Source organism: Corapipo altera, unplaced genomic scaffold (genome assembly GCF_003945725.1).
Source record: "Corapipo altera isolate COAL_440 unplaced genomic scaffold, ASM394572v1 343, whole genome shotgun sequence".
NCBI classification, from domain to species: Eukaryota; Metazoa; Chordata; class Aves; order Passeriformes; family Pipridae; genus Corapipo; species Corapipo altera.
Window position 1 is genome coordinate 4,874,678 of NW_020884913.1, and position 14,649 is coordinate 4,889,326.

General features: G+C 44.6%; 1 protein-coding gene across 1 annotated transcript; it reads left to right on the forward strand.

The window, feature by feature from the left end:
• Positions 1-8,813: 8,813 nt before the first annotated feature.
• TOB1 (transducer of ERBB2, 1) lies at positions 8,814-13,406 on the forward strand. The gene is made up of 2 exons (XM_027654416.1): positions 8,814-9,147; positions 11,465-13,406. The coding sequence occupies exon 2, from the start codon at positions 11,602-11,604 to the stop codon at positions 12,577-12,579; it is 978 nt and encodes a 325-aa protein (XP_027510217.1). The 5' UTR covers positions 8,814-9,147; positions 11,465-11,601; the 3' UTR covers positions 12,580-13,406.
• Positions 13,407-14,649: the final 1,243 nt, after the last annotated feature.

Genomic DNA, 14,649 nt, shown 5'->3' on the forward strand with positions numbered 1-14,649 from the left:
AAATGTGATCCAACTTGGAAGAGAACCTGCAGATAGCAGATGCCTGATCTCCTGGTGTGAAGGAGCAATTGCATTATTACCTCTCTGGAGTTGGAGATAAATGAGATTTACCCTCTTTGGGGCAAGGCATTTACCAGACAACAAAAGTGAAAATTCCTGGTAAGGAACAAGGCTGGGCTGTGCAGTCATAAGTGCTTCTGGAGAATCTGTGCCCAACATGTGTACTGAAGTTACTGTTAATTTCTGAGTTATTACCTGATATGAAACCAGTCCCATGTATATAAGAAACAAATTTCAGCCTCTTGCCTACCTGATTTTCATCAGCTGCTCATGCAATAGTTCAGTCAGTCAGAAAGGAGATGCTTGTTGCTATCTGGAAACTAAACCAAGTTCTGTCACCTTCATCACTGGTTTCACTCCCAGATCCTCCAGCTCAGGGCTGACATCTTCTGCAAATGCTTCTAGGTGGGATTGCTGATTAATAAGCACTGTTCTCCCAATTATTTAGGTCATACCCCTTCTTCTGCTCCTTCTTTTCACTACCTGACTGAGGGTTGAAACAGAAATCACCCAAGGCACAAGTGCTAGTTTGACTTATTGCCTCAGTCAGCTAAATCTGAGCTCTCTGCCCTGTATCTGTGACTCAGTTCACCTCAGCTCTCTGGCATTGCTTCTTAAAATTGTCCTTCTTCCATTTACATTTCAAAGCCCAAAAATTGTTCTGGTTTTAGGGATAGTCACACAGTTACACCTCCAAATGGAGATTTGTGATACAAGGTCGTTTTCAAGAGAAAAAAAAAAATTAAAATACTTGGGACCATGTTTTCTTGCTCATGTTTGCAGGTGCTTTTATTAAAAGTGTGCTCTGAGCAGTGTCATGTGTGCATGCAGCCTCGGATTAGGCTGTGAGAATTTATGGAAAAGCTTTTCGTGAGAAAACATTCGCAGCTATGTAGCCTTAGAAACTAGAGAGTTGGAGTTGGAGCTCGAAGAGTGGCTATGAATATGGAGAGCCAGGAGTTGGAATAATCACAAGGGAGGCAACTGCACCAGCCAGGAAGAAAGATGAGAGTTTCAGCAGAAAATTGATCAAGATAACGAAGCAGGGGGAAGATGCCTTGTGACAGCAGCTGGATTTGTAGCATCTAGCCTCAAATAGGAGCATGAAACACAAGTTTGCTTGGAGGGGAGAAAAATCAATCAGAAGATTTCACATAGGATTGTGAGGCTATAGAAAGCTCCAAGGCGCCCTGGAACGCTGCACCATTTACCCTAATCTGAGGGTGAGTCAGCACTCAATTATGTTCAGGCAATTTTATATTCAGTTTTTAATGCGTTGGCGACAAAGCAATTTAGATAATATGGTCACATAGCAGAATCACCTTCTTTACAAATCCGAGTTGCATTAGCTACAATAAAAAGTATGTCACTCCAAGTGCTCATTTTCCAGCGTGTGAGATTATCATCATGTGGCATCAAGGAGAAATCTCTTCTTCCCATTGCCAAACTCAATGCAATTGTGCAACGTGGCTGTTTCATCCCTTTTTCTGAATTTCTTAGTTATGGTAACTCTTGAGACCAGACAGATCCACTGCTGTGTGCAGATACTGTCTGAAGCCTTTGCATTAATAACAGCGCATGAGATAATGGCTCCTACTGGGCTGTGTGTTCAAAAGAAAACATTCTGGTATAATGAAGTGGGTCATGTGTTTGTAGGTAAGTGAGGGTTTCTCAGTTTGTCCATCACAGGGTAAGGAGCTGTGACCTGTGAAACAGAAGAATCTGTGTGAAACTGTGTCATTGGCAAGTCCCACGAGTACCGTCCTGGGGGGTTTCAAGGTGTGGCTTCAGCTTCACCATTTTGCCATCAGTTCAGGAAAGATGTTATGCTAATCTGACCTTTTGCTTAATCTTTTAAGGCACTTATTATATTATTTTTGGCAATTATACCTTAAGGAATCAGAAGTTGGAGAGGAAATGAGTGATTTAGTATTTAAACTGAATGATCTTTTCAATGCCAGTGACAGACCGAGTCTTCCATGAACTGCTCCTTACATGAACAGGATACATTGATTGTCTTAAAAACAGGATGCACAAACTGTGTAAAATCCACTTTGTATGTCTTGGCAGTAAACACACAGCCTGAATCCTCATTCCCCTCCCTTATTCCTGTCTCCACGACTTGATGGACTTGAGTAAGGGCCAGATCTGGAGCACAGCAAGCTCGAAAAGAAATTTCCATTGGCTTTTTTTTCCCCCATGGATAATACCCTTAAATATTCAGGGTCAAACTTTCAGCTGTCATAAGCTGGCATCTTTCCACTCAACTAGTTCTTCATGTCTGCACAAGTGCAGAGTCACCAAGTTTCTGTTCATCTGTAAAGAAACACCCTTGGCTTTTTATTAACATGAATCATAGAATCATTAACAGAATGTAAAGGGGTTGGAAAGGACCTTAAAGGTCATCTAGTCCTACCGCCCCTGCCATGGGCAGGGACACCTTCCACTAGACCAAGTTGCTCGAGGCATTAATCAACCTGGCTTTGAACACTGCCAGGGTTGGGGCATCCACAACCTCCCTGGGCAACCTGTGCCAGTGTCTCAACATCCTCACTGTAAAGAATTTCTTCCTAATATCCAGTCTAAATTCCCCCTCCTTCAATTTGTACCCACTACTCCTTGTCCTGCCACTACAGTTCCTGATGCAGAGTCCCCCTGCAACTTCCCTGTAGGCCCCCTTCAGATATTGGAAAGTTGAAGACAGTTTCCAGCCATCTTCTTCTCATGAGAAGGATTTTCAGACTGTATTTATGAAGACATTGACATTTGAACTCATTTTATTTTGAAGTCACCATCACTCACGTTGTCACAGTGTGACAGCACAGCAGGTTAATTCAGCGTTTCTCAAATCAATGCTCTCAGACCAATATCAACCCCTGGCTTTCCTAAAGGTGATATTCTGCATGTAATTACACTCTCCAAGTCCTGAGTAAGTACTGGGCTCGGCATAAAACACCAATTCTAATAGGAATAATATTACAGAAAGGCTTAAGAAACCCAATCAACAGCCACACGCTCCAGCAAAAACAGACTGTTTATCACCTGAAAGCTTAAAATATGGATGGCTTCTTACTGAGCTGCACTGCTCTTGGGTGCTTTAAATTCTTAGTCGAGAACCACGTGAGATCTTCTAGAGATATTAAAATTATATTTTGTTCTGTGTTTTATTGCAAAAACTGAGGCATGTTCCCTAGCTGATGATAATCAGAATGTCAAAAAATTAGCAGAACTTCTGTGTTCATCAGGAAGTTTTGGTAAACAGTCACTCCTCCTCTGCTCCTTCTTTCAGCTAAACAGACTGAATGAAACTTTTCTTTATAATCAGTTTCCTCCCATTTATCTCTTTTTTTCACATTCAGTATCTCTCTTGAACAAGACTGAACAGTTTTCCCGGAATTCCCTCCTCAGGAAAAAAAAGATTTACTTCTCTTCTTGGAAAATGCTAAGTACACAAAATTCTTAAGTAAATTCTTCATGAGACTTTTTTAAGCTACCTCCATCTACCAGAAACTGAAAGGGTAAAAGATCAGCCCTTCATCTTCAGTGTTTATTTTTGATCCCCATAAAAGTCCTTACAGTTTAAAAAGCAGCTTTCTGTCTCTTTAAAACTGTTTATGAATCATTGTTTGGAATGAGTGTAGTAAAGCACTTGAAGCTGATTAACGTAGAAGTTACATGGCTATCAGCTAGGACAGTCCTCACCTCATAATTTTATCTATTAACAGATACTGCAGAACTAACTGACATTAAACTGGCAGAATCCCAGCACAAAGGTGAACTCGAGGAAAAAATTATATTGGATTTTAATAAAACCTTCCTCAAAGGTCAACCTCTCTAAGGTATGAAATCAATCTTCCCTCCTCCTTCTTCAGCCCATTTATTCACAGCTATAGAAAATTCTGATACTCATAAAATGTTTCCCATTCCCTCCCCCTCTTATTACAATATCTATCTACCTGTGATCACTATTTTTCACAGCAATTTTAGATCCCTTCCTTCTCTTTTCACTCTTTTTACCTGGCCTTCTTGGAATCTGCACCCGCTTCTCAAAATGTCACTTATCAGGCTCCCTTTCAAGAACAGATCCTGCCTCATACCATCTTCAGTACAACTCCCCCCCCCCCATTTTTACTTCATCCTTGACCGGGAAACTTTGGGAAGAGCAAAGATTTGGTGCAAAATTTTTATTCCTGTTTTTATTTTTCCTCCAGCTGCCTTCTGTGTCTTGCTCAGGACTCCAGCAACTTTTGCCAGGTAAGCTATAACATTAGTAGCATTCCACTTAAGAGAGAGTGATGTCCATGTGAGCTCTAAGCTCCTTAGATCAGTCTAGGAGGATCAGTCCCTTTGAGTGATGTTGGCCCAGCAAAATAACATGAATATATTATATATATATTTTTAGGTTTTGGGGTTTTTTTAGAAGACTCACTAATATCTATGAAATTACCAGCTTAGGAGGGTTTCTTTCAGCTTCATAAAGCCATAGATACTCAGATCTGGAAACTGCTCTTCAATCCATGGCATACAAGCTCCAGCTTTTGATAGCCAAGTTTCTAAAATCTTGGCATCACTGGAGCCACTAACATCACACACTGTAACAGCAGAGCAATTTCTGTTGCTGGTGTTTGGATTTGCCTGCCCAGCTGATCTGTGGGGCAGGCCAGACCCAGAGCATCCCATGGGAATTGGTACCAGGGCTTTCAGGGCTCCCAAGGTCAGATGAACAATGCAGGGCTGTTCTCACGGTCACAGCCCATCACTACTGTACCCTCTGTTCTCCCCCTTTCACTGCAATACTTCCCTCCCTGCACTTCAAGGGCTATTCCTCCCTCTCTGTCAAGATTCACTGTCCCTCTAATCAGACTGACAGACATTTACCCAACCGCCAGGTCCTCCTCCCTCCATCCCTTCCCTGCACATCTCCCAGGACACTAATCCCATTCCTCAGCCCCCTGAGCTACAGAGGCACAAGCCTGGGCACAGAGTCTCTGACTATGGTTGTTTGCCCCGGGGACAGGAATCTGCACACCCAGAGTTATCCCACACATCCTGCCTTGTGCACTCACTTGGCAGCTCAAGCTGTGGCAGCAGCCCCTGTCCTCCAGCCACTCTCCCTCAGAGGGAACTATGTGCCCCTTCACAGCATCAGAAACGAGTTGGGGCTCTCCTAGAAGATGACCTGGCTGTTCTGGCTGAATTCTGTTCTTGGTTATTCTTTACTCCATCAAAACAACGTTACTTGCAAGGTAATTTTGTGGCTTCCCATGGCAAAAAACCTTTGTGGTCAGAAAGCTCCTGATGCTGGGCAACACCTGATAGGTCCAGACACCCTCTATAATCTGTATTTATGGAAAAACCACTGCTTAAGCTGCTAAAGTGAAATGTAAGAGAATCTACACTACATTTCAAACTCACTGCTAAGATATATGCTGGAGAGCAGCCAGGCCTGGTTGCTCACACTGATAGATGGTGGGGAAAAGGAACACGCGTTAAAATCAGCAAATGGATAAAACTGGGCTAAAGAGAGATGAATACAATGGGGAAAGCTTTCCATTTTTCAAAATCAAAGCTCAGGCTCCCACGCTAAAGGAAGAATTGTGTCCCCAAATAGGAAAATGTTAAAAGAGAGACTGTACTATTTTCAGGAATGTATGATACAAAGCTTCATGTCCACCGTCAGGATAAATCTTATCTATTCTGTACAGCAACACTCATTTAGCAGAGAAGAGGATTCTATGAAAAGGACAAAGATGGGTGGTGGAAATTCTGAGCCTTTCTTCCTACTGCTCTTAAATTCTTGTCCTCGTTGACATAATTAGCAAAAATGTTCTGAGATATATTTAATTCCTTTTAACAACTTTTAAGATTAACAAACTGTATTTTGGTTTCAGATACTGTGTTGATCAATAAATGCTGCTGATTTAGATTTTTAAAGAGCACTAGCAATTATTTGAGGAACCAAATTTAGATTTCTTTAGTAGAAAAGAAGGTTCCTTTGTTAAGACTATGTAGTATCTGCAAGGTCTTGTGGTAAGTAGTTTTACAACACAGATTTTGGCTCTAGAGATTATTCTGCAGAGACTCAGACCATGGAAATTGTAGTTCAGTTGCTGTCTGCTGGCCAGCATTGCAGGATCTGGCTATGAACAGGGCATGAGATCAAGCCCTTCTCATTTAATATAGATTAAGAAAGTCTTCTTACTTCTAATCTCACTCCTGCCTCCTGCCCTGCTCTGAAATACTTGTGCTGATTTGCTCTGGTGGGGAAAAAACTTGTCAAGGTCTGTCAGGAAAGATGAGAATATATATTTTTTCTTTTCTTTTAAGATTAATCTTCCAGTTGAATAGAATTGGCAACATGAGTAAAATTTTGCTACTGGAGTTATTTTGTATTGATTGCATTTTTAAAGATTTTTCTAGCAGGGAGAGGCAGACATTTTGTTATTGCTACGTATTAATCAAAAAGACTGAAAAATACTGCAGGCCCTACTCTGACCCTTGTGGATCAAAAAGGCAGCCGAGGTTTTAAGAATACAATTTATCCCGGATTAAACTCTGGGTTTAGGTGTTAATAATTTAACACTACTACAGTTTGGCCACCTACTTGTGATGTGCTATATGTGGATCACTGCAGTTTAAAAGCAGGTTTTTTTTCAGACAAACAAGGATAAATTGGAACTTCGAATGGGCCACTAGAAGCGGGCTTGACTCTTGCAGACCTGAAGAGGTTATTCTTCGGGTAATTACCTGTCTTTAACGTTTAGAATTATGGAATGGTTTGGGGTGGAAGGGACCCTAAAGATGATCTAGTTCCATTTAATATCAGATTTCTTTGATAGCGTGGACTGCACGAGAAGCTGCCTCTCCTTAAGTCACAGAAAAGCCACTGTTTTTACAGCTTTAAAGGATCCCACGGCTGCCTTGATTACCAATGCTTTGGCTCTGTACATTTAATTCAGCTCCTAATGCTTCTCATGTAGTGCTAAAGCCATTTAAAAGAAAGTCTCTGCTTTTACAACCCCGCTTTTTTTAGCAGCTCAGCAGCAGTTACCGGGTTTGTAAAGCTCCTTACGGAATCTCACCTGAAAACACTGATCTGCGGCGCTGTGCAGTTTTTCCCACTTCAAAGGGAAATCTGCTGCTGCCACCCCAGAACTGAGCACAGCGAGACACCGAACTGTCACTGGGGGCTGATGTCACCTCCCAAGGTGTGTTTGTTGTACCAGGGAGACTTCTGAGCGCTAATGTCAGAAAAAAAAACAAAACAAAACAACCACCTCTATTTGTCTTTTCGCCTTCTCTGTTTAGGGAGTTGTTTCACGTTGTCTCTTTTTGTTCAAAACAAATACCCAGGGCTCTCACTCAGATTCCCCGTGATGCTACAGCAGTTCCCAGTAGTCTCCCAGTTGCTAATGCTTGTAATTTTATAATGTTCATACTTTATTTTCCATTTGGGGTGCACAGTGATGACAGGTGACCCAGTTTTCACCGAAGGCATGTGCAACCCCTTATGGTTAAAAATGGGTGAGAAATTGGGGGGGGGGGGGGGGGGAATTGTAAATATTTTTAGTCTTAATCAAGATCTTCAAGCTGTTTGCAATACTGCAATCCCAGTAGCATCAACATTGATATGTCTGAATAAAAGCTATGTGTTTTACAATGAACGCAGCCTTCTAGCAGAAATTTTGAGCTGTGGAAAATCCTAAATATTATCCTTTTCTTTCCCTTGGTATTTCAGTTTTTGGGCTCCTGCCTCCCAGTCTCATCTATATTCTCAGCACCAAAGGGTTAAAAGTCCTGGCATTTCTTCCGAGTGGCATTTCCAAATCTCTCCCGGGGCCCATGCAGCGTTTATGCCAAAATGCTTTATTATTATACAAACAGAGCAAGAGGCGGAGAGAGAGGGGGGGAAAAGAAATCAACCAAAAAAAAACCCCTTCACGGTTTGTCCTCCAGAACTGGGTCCTGCTGGTGGCGTGAGGGAAACCGCCCCAGCCGCAGCCCTGAACACCTCAGGGGGTGTCTAAAGAGAACCCCCGGGGATGTTTTAAGGAACACAGGGGCGGGTGGAGCCCCAACTGCCTGTGCAGACCCCCGACCGCCCTCCCCGGGCTCTGAGAGGGGGCCGCGCCCCCCCCCCCAACCCGGGTCTGACTCCGCCCCCCCCGACCGCGCTGGCCAATCAGCGGCGGCCCCTTGGGCAGGCAGCCAATCGGCGGGCGTTGCTACCTGTGGGGAGTATTTTTAGCCGCCGGGCGGGGGGGATGTCTGTGAGGGGCCGTCCCGTGCCCCCTCCCGGGGGGGGGCCACGAGGGTCACCCCAGAGCGTGCGGGCGGCCTGCGCTGCCCCCGCCGTGCGGGCACAGCCCGCCATCGCCGCCGCCCAGGCCCCCGCGGGCCGCGGCGGTCATGGGAGATGTAGTTCACCGCTCCCCCCTCCCTCCCCTTCCCATCCCATCGCTTCCCCGCGGGGCCGAGGGGCGCCAGGGCAGGGTTTGACGTGAGTGGTGACGCAACGGGGCTGCGAGGCGAGGAGCGCGCTGACGTCAGAGCGGCCTCGCGCGCGCCGCGCCGGAGGAAGGGGCGGCAGCGCAGGGCCTCGCGCGGGGGGCGGGGCTGGGGGCGGGGCGTGACGGTTGTGGGCGTGGCTGCCGCGGACGCGAGTCAGTGGAGGGTGGAGGATCATGGGCGTGGCCGAGCGGGGCGCGGCGGTGGGCGGGGCAAGGGAGGGTATAAGTAGGGGCGCGACGGGCGGCGGGGCAGAAGCAGAGTCAGCGCAGCTGCGACGGCCGAGCGCGCCCGTCGTGGGGGTGTGAGCAGCGCTGCCCTCCCCCCCTTCCCTCCCCCCCCTTTTTTTTTCCAACCCTTCCCCCTCCCTTCTCTCTCTTTTCTTTTTTCTTTTTTTTTTGTTTTTTTTTTTTTGGACATCTCTTTCCTCTCCCCTCCCATCCTCGCGCCGAGGGAGAGCCGGCGCTCGGAGATGGGGGTCGGGTGCTGAGCCGCACCTCCCCCACCCGCCGCCACACACACACACACGCCCTCACACCCCCGCCGGGACTGTTTGCACTACCGCCCGCACACCCCCGGGTGAGTACCGGCCGTGAGGCGCGGGGGGTGTGCGGGGAGCCTGGGGCGGCGGGGCTGGGGCAGCACCGGCCGCTGAGGGGGGGGCGCCGGGGCGGTCACGACCCCGCCGTGACGGGGCAGCCGTGAGGGACCCGGCGGGTGTGGGGGCTCCTCATGGAAGGGGCTGGGGGTGAGGGCACGGCCGGGCTGCCAGAGGTCGCTCCCCTCTCGGGTTAAAAGAAGGGAGCGGTGCCGGCTGAGTAATCGCCGCTGGGCCGCTCCGGGAGCGCCGGCAGCGCCCTGCGGGACCTGCGCTGCCAGAGGGGCCGCGCAGCCCCCACCCCTCCGCCGGCATCCCCCCGGCCTCTTCTCCATCCTCTTTATTACGGGCTCAGAAAATGCTCCTCTTCCTCCTCCTCCTCCTCCTCCTCCTCCTCCTCCTCCCGCCGGAGCTCCGGGGTTGTGAGCAGAAATCTAATGAGACCCGACTGCCTGGTTATGTAACTCCCGCTGCTTAAGGCTCCTGCCAGGGCGCTGCTGCCGGGCCGCCGGTGGGGCTCGAACCACCCCCCCCCCGAAACGCCGTTCCTCTCCCCATAGATATATTAAAAAAAAAAAAAACAAACAACCGGTTAGAAATGATTAGGCTGATTTGTTTGATCAGCTGCTTTTTTTTTTTTTTTTTTTTTTTTGCGCCCGCGGATCGGTTTTCGCTTAGAAAAAAATTCACAGCGTCAGCCCCGGTGCGCCTTGAAAGGATCGTTTCTTTCTTAAAGGACGTGGGGGGAAGGGAAACAAAACAGATGGATTAATAAATCATTTTAAAATGCCCCGTTTAACCGCCCAATCAGCTTTTCTGTACTGATTGTGCCCCTTTTGTAAATATCTTCTGTTTGCCCTTGATCTTTTCCTTATCCCCACCCGGTGCTGATCCAGCAAACGTTTAAAGGTCGCCTTATCGTACAGGCTTTCAAACTATTCCCATACCATGTTGGGGAGAACACGAGTGGCTTGGAAATAGGGTTCCAGACTTTAAAAGGAGATTATTCGGAGCAGGAAATAAAAAAGCAGTGTAGCCTCATTGTTAAAGGATTTTGATATTGACTTTGATTTCTCTAATCTTTAATGACAGCTACGCTAAATTTTGTTCCTGGTGATGCACTGCAGAACAATCCACTGTTAATTGAAATTCTGTTTGGGGCTTTTAACTTGAGCAAAAAAAAAAAACCCCAACATATTTTGTTTCATTGGAACTTTTTGACAAAGGTGTGTGCTTTACATGAGTACTTTTATACCAAGGTACTGCAAGATTTGTGTTAGCAGTACGTGTGTTAATACCTGATTCTTGTCCCTTCTCTAACTTTAGACAGCTAATTTCTCTTTTGTCCTCTGTGAAGGAGTGGCAACCATATCTTACATTAAATATAAAATGGAGGCATGGAGAAGGAGAAGGGCAGTCGTGTTTGAGGCTGCCAAAAGCCCTGCTAGCTCTGCAACTTTTTGAAATCTGAACTATAAAAATACTCAATAAAAATTGAGTATATATTGTACCTCACATCTTAAAATATAGAATAATTTTTATTAAAAAATGTTGAATAAATTTATCGTAATAATTCCGTGGTCATGGCCACCCTTATGACAGACCACACATGCATCTCTTCTGTATGTGCTGACTGCATTTCAGTTTGAGCAGTTGGAGGAAGAACTGTTGGATGTGCACAGCGGACATTTTCTCCTCAGTTTGCATCATTTCACCCGTGCACAGTTTATGCGGAAGATTTGCCTGGACTTAAAATAAATGTTGCATAATTTTAGTTATTTGTGTGAAATCTTCTGAGGCGGTTGTTAACATTTTTATAATTCTGCAGCCTACAGCGCAGTCAATATGTCTGCAAACTTTAAATTGATAAATGACCCTTGGACTGAGACCTCTCAGGCTAAACTAATAGTCTGGTGCTAAATTTTGCAGCTGAGTACTATAAATCATCCAAATAAGGGTTGGTAATTGAACCCTTGACAGGCTTGGCAGTTCTGTGATGTCTTAAAAATTATCCTTGCTGCTTTGTGAATAACCAAACAACCAGCTCATGTGATTTGGAAGTGCCCCATGCTGTATATGTAAACACAAGCCCATCTTGTGCAGCGTTGTTTGTAAGTCAGGCTGAATGGAGCTGACATCCTCGCCTTCCGCAGGCAGGAACTGAAATAGTTTGGTGCACATTTTTTGACTTGAAAAGTAACCTATTTTATGCAGAAAGTGAAGCTGAAAGAATAGGCCTCCGAGCTTTATCTTACTCTTTCCTTATTTGGATGTGTTTGCTTTTGTTTTTTCTTAAAGGAACAAGAGCACTCAAGGTGAAGGATAATAATCAACTCGAATCAGCACTTTGAATGAAACTTTGTTTCCCTGTGGCGTCTTGAACACTTTCTTCTTCGGGTTTTGAAACAGACTTATAACTCTGTGGCATAGCAGCTATGCAGCTTGAAATCCAAGTAGCACTCAATTTTATTATTTCCTATTTGTACAATAAGCTTCCCAGACGACGTGTCAACATCTTTGGTGAAGAGCTTGAAAGACTTCTTAAGAAGAAATATGAAGGGCACTGGTATCCAGAAAAGCCATACAAAGGATCAGGGTTTAGATGTATTCATATAGGGGAGAAAGTGGACCCAGTCATAGAACAAGCATCCAAAGAGAGTGGTTTGGACATTGATGATGTTCGTGGCAACTTGCCTCAGGATCTTAGTGTTTGGATTGACCCGTTTGAGGTTTCATACCAAATCGGTGAAAAGGGACCAGTGAAAGTGCTTTATGTGGATGATAATGAAAATGGATGTGAGTTGGATAAGGAAATCAAGAACAGCTTTAACCCAGAGGCCCAGGTGTTCATGCCAATTAGTGACCCAGCATCTTCAGTGTCTAGTTCTCCTTCTCCTCCCTTTGGTCACTCAGCTGCTGTGAGCCCAACTTTCATGCCCCGCTCCACTCAGCCTTTAACCTTCACCACTGCCACATTTGCTGCCACCAAGTTTGGCTCGACCAAAATGAAGAATAGCGGCCGTGGCAACAAGGTCGCCCGCACCTCTCCCACCAACCTTGGCTTGAATGTCAATGACCTGTTGAAGCAGAAAGCCCTCTCCTCCTCCATGCACTCTCTCTACGGGCTTGGCCTAGGCAGCCAGCAGCAGCAACAGCAACAGCAGAAGACTTCTGCCCTGTCTCCTAACGCAAAGGAGTTCATTTTCCCCAACATGCAGGGTCAAGGTAGTACCAGTAGCATCTTTCCTGGTGACAGCCCCCTTAACCTCAGTCCTCTCCAGTACAGTAATGCCTTTGATATGTTTGCAGCCTATGGAGGTCTAAATGAGAAGTCTTTTGTGGATGGCTTGAATTTTAGTTTAAACAACATGCAGTATTCTAACCAGCAATTCCAGCCAGTTATGGCTAACTAAAAATAAACCGAAAGTGAAATCCAAGTAAATACTATTGTACAAGTTAAAAATGCACGTACCCAAGGGTGTATCTTTTTTTCCACCTCTTGAGATTTTTTTTAAGGCTTGTAGTATGAATACATTCAGGCTTGGTTAGATAAATACAACATGCATCATTTTTTTCATTTGCCAACCAAGCACAAAATTATTTTATACTGACTGTACATTACAAAAATATACTCTCAAAATATGGCCTCTTACAGTATTTAAGATATAGCAAGGACGTGGCTAATTTTTTTCATGTGTATATATATATATGTGCACAGACATATATGTATATATATTAAAAAAATTGGCACTAATAGGTGGGTTTATTGGTCTTTTTCTAATTGTATAATTTAATTTAGTACAAAGTTTGTAAAATATCAGAGTATATATATTGTTTCTACAACATGGTATTGCATTTATATCTTTTTACTACAGTGATCTGTGACAGCTGCAGCAGCTTCATGTTGTATTTTTTTTACTGAAATTGTAAGATATCCATCTTAAAGACATCAATTCTAAAAAAAAGTAAAAAAGTTGTGTACAGAATATTCCTTAGTGGTGGAATTAAAATGTACGAAATATTTGCTTTTTTCAAAAGAAACACAAATTGTATTTTCTGTTAAAAGTTTAAAGATTTTTGCTATATATTATGGAAGAAAATGTAATCGTAAATATTAATTTTGTACCTACATTGTGCAATACTTGAAAAAAGGTATAAAAGTATTTTGAGTCAGTGTCTTACATGTTAAGAGGGACTGAAATAGTTTATATTAAGTTTGTATTAAAATTCTTCAAAATTACTTGGCTGTGGTGGTGTGTGTTTTTCCTGTCCTGCTGAGCATCCAGGCACTGCTGTTCCTTGTGCTGAGGATGCACCAAAGTCTGACTCAGAGGAGCAGTGGAAGGGTGGCTGCATTGCTGCACCACACGGGGCTCTTTACCCAAAACACCACTGACAGAGCACAGAACCCAATTAAGGACTTGCCTTCAATTATTTGAGCAAAATTCCACTTGTTTTCCGTAACTGCTGCTCAGTGAAGCCAGAAGGGAATTCCGTCCTTTTTCCTCGATAATTAAGACTATAAGCTCTGTGAACGTTGAGTTATGGGGTGAGGGTGTGCCTAGCAGGGACTCAGGTGATTCAATGAAATTCCCTTTCCATGTCACTGGGATTATTTGAACTATTATCTCGGGAGGTCCTAGACCAGCACATCAGCGTTCTGCCTCTGCATTAGGGATTAATAGCTCAGAAACAAAACTGAATAAAAGTGCTGATTTACAGCTTACTAAACTCATTGTAAACTCACATTTTATATGCTCTATTAAAAGGAGAAATGTAATGAAACTGCACTGTGACATTCTAAGGTTTTTATTTTAGTGGATTTTGCCAATTTTAATTTAATAGATTCTCAATATCGAATGTGTGTGGGAGGAGAAAGAATTCAGAGGCTGACAGAACAACTCAGCTTTTCCAGGGCTATTCTGAAGTTGCCTCCCTTATTCTTTTCCGTCTGCTTGGCAAACAGTGTTCCTTGCTAATGGACATTGTCAAGGGGAAGAGAAACTGCTTTAATGTGTAAATCTGACAAAGGTCAGCTTATGTTCCATGGCAGCTCCAGTCCTACAGAGCTCCAGTGCTAAGTGGATAGTCCTTGGCTCTTGGCAGTGGATTGTAAGCCACAGACGGAGCACAGGATTAAAATGATTTGAACTTTAGCATTCTCAAACTGGAATTTGAGACTGAAGGTCAGTCTTTTCCTGTTGGGTGCCCTCGATGTGACAAGAGGTGTGACCTCCACGCACGCACCCCTGTTTGGTGGGAGCAGAGTGGTGCTGGGAGAGGGTGTTTTTCACACCGGCGTGAGCTCTGTGCTTCGGACAGAGCCTGAGAAGAGCTGGCCGGGCGGAGGTGGGAGGCTGACAGTGGTATCCATTTCTAGTGCCATGACAACCAGTTCAAAAGCAATAATGGAGCAAAGGGGTTTTTTTAGGCGTTCATCTGTCTCTGTTTAACTGGCTCCTCTTTATTGAGTTTGCCATCTG